The 4,903-nt window shown below is 38.1% G+C and overlaps 1 protein-coding gene across 1 annotated transcript in view; it reads right to left on the bottom strand.

Annotated features, from left to right (window-relative positions):
- The window catches only part of FANCL (FA complementation group L), a gene marked incomplete at its 5' end in the record, with an annotated part of 21,404 nt that extends 16,501 nt beyond the window's left edge, over positions 1-4,903 (bottom strand). The window contains 4 exons of the mRNA XM_005422635.3: positions 1,183-1,239; positions 1,999-2,059; positions 3,043-3,101; positions 4,856-4,903. Coding sequence (XP_005422692.3) covers positions 1,183-1,239; positions 1,999-2,059; positions 3,043-3,101; positions 4,856-4,903 — 225 coding nt within the window. The remainder of the gene's footprint in view (positions 1-1,182; positions 1,240-1,998; positions 2,060-3,042; positions 3,102-4,855) is intronic.

Below are 4,903 nucleotides of genomic sequence, written 5' to 3'. Positions count from 1 at the left end.
CACTTTATATAGCAATCAAAAACCAAAATCAGTTTCTGAGTTTTAACATCACAGGATCCCTTGGAGTAAGTTTTGGTGCAGACACTCATCAAGAATGTAGTAATGTTTCAAAAAGAACTTTTTATCAAAAAGTTACTGTTACTGTGAAAAATAAGCCCTAACCATGTGTTTCAGTTGTGTTTTGCTATTTGTTCTTTAAATGTGTATTTCAGCTAAAATTATGCTTACAGAACGCCTACATTTATGACATTTAGAATAAAATTATTAATAATTTAAAATATAATAAATTTAAATTAAAATATAATTTGTAAAACAAGTTTAACAATCATTCTGCACAGGTCTCCTACACTGTTGTCAGTGCTTTCATTCTCTGCAGTAACTGAGAATCACTATTTTGCTATTTTGAATGAATTATACTTTGACTGCATTTTCATTTTCTGAGTGCTTGTGTACACAGGCAAATAGATTGGAATAACTATTGTAAAGCTTTCCAAAACAGACATTCTTATTTAGGCCTATTCCAAGCATAGCAGAGCAGCAGTGTAATGCCACTAGGAATTTCTGCTGTGGTTTTGAAGAATACTTGCTGTGTTTTATTCCTGAAGTAAAGTAGGTTGGATGAAGTATTCATCAGCAAGAATACTCATAGAATAATGTTTTACTAATAGATAAGAATTCCCAGTTACATGTTTATTAAAGGGTTTGCTACTCTTCAACACCAGACCTGAAAAATTTTTAAAAGAATAAACAGCAGCCTCTGAAATATTAGGGAAAAAAAAAAGCTTTCTGCATTTATTTGTCAAACTGTTAGTCAGGTGAAAGCACTTTCAGCAATCCACTGACTGTATAGCCCATTGTATAATTACAAGCCTGCTTTACCATCTAGACAATAACAGGAATTCCAAGAAAATCACTGTAAAGAGGATGGCTCTACACTGAGATCCCTTGCTGGGATTTTAAATTTTCTATAGCACTCCAACTTCCAAAGAATACAGTCACTCAAAATCCTAAAGGATATTTATACAGCTATTACATGAACAGCATATATACAAAATCACCTCTTCTTAATAAATAAATAAAAAAGAGCTATATATCTATGGAATAGTAATCTGTAAAACACTGAAAGTGAAACCCAAAGCTCTAAGAGCATCCCATGTCCCACACACATATTCTGCCACTCACCAAAACAGTTTTCAGCTCCACCATAAAGCTGACAAGGTCTGGGCAGCTGTGCAGCCTCTGGAGGAAAGAGAGGATTAGTTAATTTTCTGCAACTTCTGGTGGTTCAGCCCAACTGTTTTTCTGGTATTGTCAAACCAAACATAAAAAAAAACCAAGTGCATTCCACGTGTTTAAATTTTCCAATTACAGAAGAGAAGTTCCAGGAAACTTCACTGAGAATGAGACATCCCCTGGCAGCACTCATTTATGTATTTATTGAGATACAGTGTCTCAAGCAGCACCTGTGGCAAAGGCTCCTCCTTGGAAACAAAGTATTTCTTGGGACTTCAAAGCTGCTGTATCCTCGCTCCAAAGCTTCCTTTGGATACTGGGATGTAATTTAGATCCCAAGAATGAACTGAGTCTATTAATAATTAATGTTAATTCTCTCCTTTGCATTGTGAACAACTCGTAAAAAAGTAAATACATTAAAAAAAACCCGCCAAAATGTGTTCTAATTGACAGACTAAAGAAAAAATTTAGTAAAATGTCATAAGTCATTTATTAAAAATTGTTATAGCCTGATCTAAAAAAAAAAAAAAAGAAGAATAAAAGTTGAATAAAAATAAATATTTACTAAATTCCATCCATTTCTCATTATATTTACTTGTAAATCCTCAGACATTTAAAAATAAATCTTGGCTCTAGAGTGAAAGGAAGGTTCTTTAACCCTTTTAGAATAGGTGTGTGAGCACAAGATGTCACAGAATCATTACAAACAAAGATTTAAGACTGTTTAATAATATTATTTAAATAAGTGGTTTTAAACTTGTATACCTGCTTCAAAATGTGCCGATAGCCATGCAGGATCCTCTTCAGACGCCAGCTGCACTCTATCCTGGACAAACAGAGTTTTGTACACATTTCAAACTCACAGTACATGATTTTTCAAAGAGAGCAGAAAGCCTTCTACACACAACAGCTTTTCTTGGAAAAAAACAAAGGAAGGAAACACTATTTTAAAACTCTGTTCAAAGTTACTTAAAACTTCCAAATGTCACCGTGCCAAAGCCCATTAAAAATTAAGCACCAACCTGCAAAAGCCTGCTCTGTGCTGAAAACAACAACATCATTCTTGCAAGCGAGTGTAACTTCATAAAATACACTAATATTTAAAAGTGATAACCTGAAAATGTCAAAGTTACCTGTAATGCAGTTTTAATTACCCAGCCTAGAATGTAATAAAGCCATGGAATGCCACATCTGCTCCCGGTTTGGAGCGGGCTGGCCTAGGCAGAGCCATGGAATACAAAGTTAAAGCTCATCCATGTACATGGATTAGCCTCTTTCACCCCACTTCCCACAGACTGCTGGGATAAACACAGAAATGAGAACAGGGCTTTTAAAAAAAGTTGGGTCATACCAATTAATAGAAACAGCAAACAGAAAATGAAGCTAAAAAGCTCTGTTAACCATCATTGCTTAAATTGCTTACATAATTGCTTAAATTTACAACTTTGCACTGAATTTGCTGTTTCCCAAATGGTGACATAGAAATGATCTATAAATACAAATAATATAAAAAATATAATTTTTTCCCAAGTACATTGCTTCATATATGTAAATACAACCAATTAATTACAACATGTTTCAAAGTTAATTAACAACAAAATATTTTGATATAGGCAATGCTTATTGTCAGCATTTATTAACACTGATGCTGTGCAATTTTGTTGCAAGGTTAAGCTGAAACCAGTGAGAATTAATTAATAACACTGATATTGGAAAAAAGAATAACTCATTTGCATATCAATTATTGCTTTTATCAAAATTAACTTTGTTACATGACACTTAGAAATTGTTACCATAAAAGTCTCTTACCTGGCATTTTTCAATTGCAAATCCACTGGTAGCAGTATCCTGATGTGGAAGTTTCTACCCTTGAAAAGAAGTATTTAATTAATAGGAAGGTCAGAAAAGAAAAATATTAGACACTTGTGGGAATGAATCCCCATCAGATCAGCTACTAAGAAAGAAAATTTGTCTTTTCTGTTCTTTCAGGAATATTATTCAGAATCTCTTTCCTTAGGGATAAAAAGCATTATGAGTGACAGGTACAAATAATGTTGATTTTAATTCTGAAGCTGAAGTACTCTTGACCTTTAATTCACAATATTCAGTAAAAACTCTTTAGTACATCACATTTCATAAAGCAAACATAACACCTTTCAGGAGAAAAATAAACCTTATCCAAATCTGGACAAGACAACAACATATAATTTAATCCAAAACATGCTACTGTACATGAAAGTTTGTCTTCAATTCCAGTAAGACAAAACAGATGCTTATCATAAAAGCAACTACACTAAAAAGAACCTTGGGCACTGATCTACGGCACATTTCAGCAGTTTTACAAACTGTAAACAAAAGCAGCCCCAAGTACATAAATTTAATTTTTTTTCTTGTTAGTGCAATCCTTATGAAGCAGCTTCTAAATCCCTCCATTTGTATTTTCAGTCCTTATTGAGGTTCTCCTTCTACTTTCTTAATAAAACTGAAATAAAGTCGGTGAAGCCTCGAAGCAAAGGGGGCAGATAACTTATCTTAAAACTTTTATTCCAGACCCTACCCCAGCTCAGAACACCTTGAAGTTGGGAATACTGGGTTCCCAGCACAAGCAAGCCATGGACATACTGGAGTTAATCCAGGGAGGAGCTCTGAAGGTGACCAAGAGCTCAAAGTTTCTCTCATGCCAGGAGAGCCTGAGGGAACTTGGACTATTCAGCCTGGAGAAAAGAGGGATCATGGAAGACTAAAGAAGGTACAGCCAGATCTGAGTGACACACACAGCCAGGTGACAGAAATACAGGAAATATCACCTAAACAGAATGAAAAAAAAAAACTTAAAAAGTTAAGGGGGGATCAGAAACTGGAAGAAGCCATCTAAGAAGTTGCAAACTCTTGGTCGAGATATTCACAACACGACTGCAAAAGGTCTGAAGAAACTACTTAAGGCAGAGGACTTCCAGAGGTTCTCTCAATGTCAACTACATTTTTGACAATGCTAGAGGACACAGCCCATGTCTTTTGCCATCTACTTAGAGGAGTAAAGCCCCACGCCACTTCTAAATTAAAATGCACCCGTTCAGAGCTCTGGGTATGTGATATTTTAAGGAGCCACAGCTGCACAGCGTCAGTGCAGGCAAAGCCGGGCTCCTCACGCTGCCTCAGGCGCTGTTCTGCCCCCTGCGCCGCGCTTTCCGCACCCCGAAGGATGATGCAGCCGCTTCAGCTGAAGCCTCAAAAGTAAATGAAAGGAAAACACCCACAATCAGTCATTTATGTCAACTTTTACCACAGGCCATGAACGCGGACACATTCAGCCTTGCCCCAAAACCACTTTTGTCAGCACAACTAACCCAGCCCAGAAGGCAGCAGGAAGCCATTCCTAGGGACAACCCGCGGGATGGCGGCGGGAAATGGCATTTACCAATTCACATTGCCGGTGGCTCAGCCAGGAACCCCGGCAGGGCTGAACCCCTCAGAGCCGGCAAGGCGGGAAGAGCTTCCCCCTCAGAGCCAGGCGCGGCACGGCGGGAAGCGGTCTCCCTCCCAAGATCCAGCAGAGCGGGAAGCACCCCCCCTCCACCTCGGAGTAAGGTCCGCCGGCCAAGCGGCGCCCGGGCGGCGGTACCTGGGCCGTGACAAAGCCCTCGTAGGCGGTGCCGCGGCGGGCCCGTCG

The sequence above is a fragment of the Geospiza fortis genome, unplaced genomic scaffold (assembly GCF_000277835.1).
Source record: "Geospiza fortis unplaced genomic scaffold, GeoFor_1.0 scaffold275, whole genome shotgun sequence".
NCBI lineage: Eukaryota > Metazoa > Chordata > Aves > Passeriformes > Thraupidae > Geospiza > Geospiza fortis.
The sequence above is the reverse complement of the archived record's forward strand: the minus strand, read 5'-3'. Positions and strand labels throughout refer to the sequence as shown.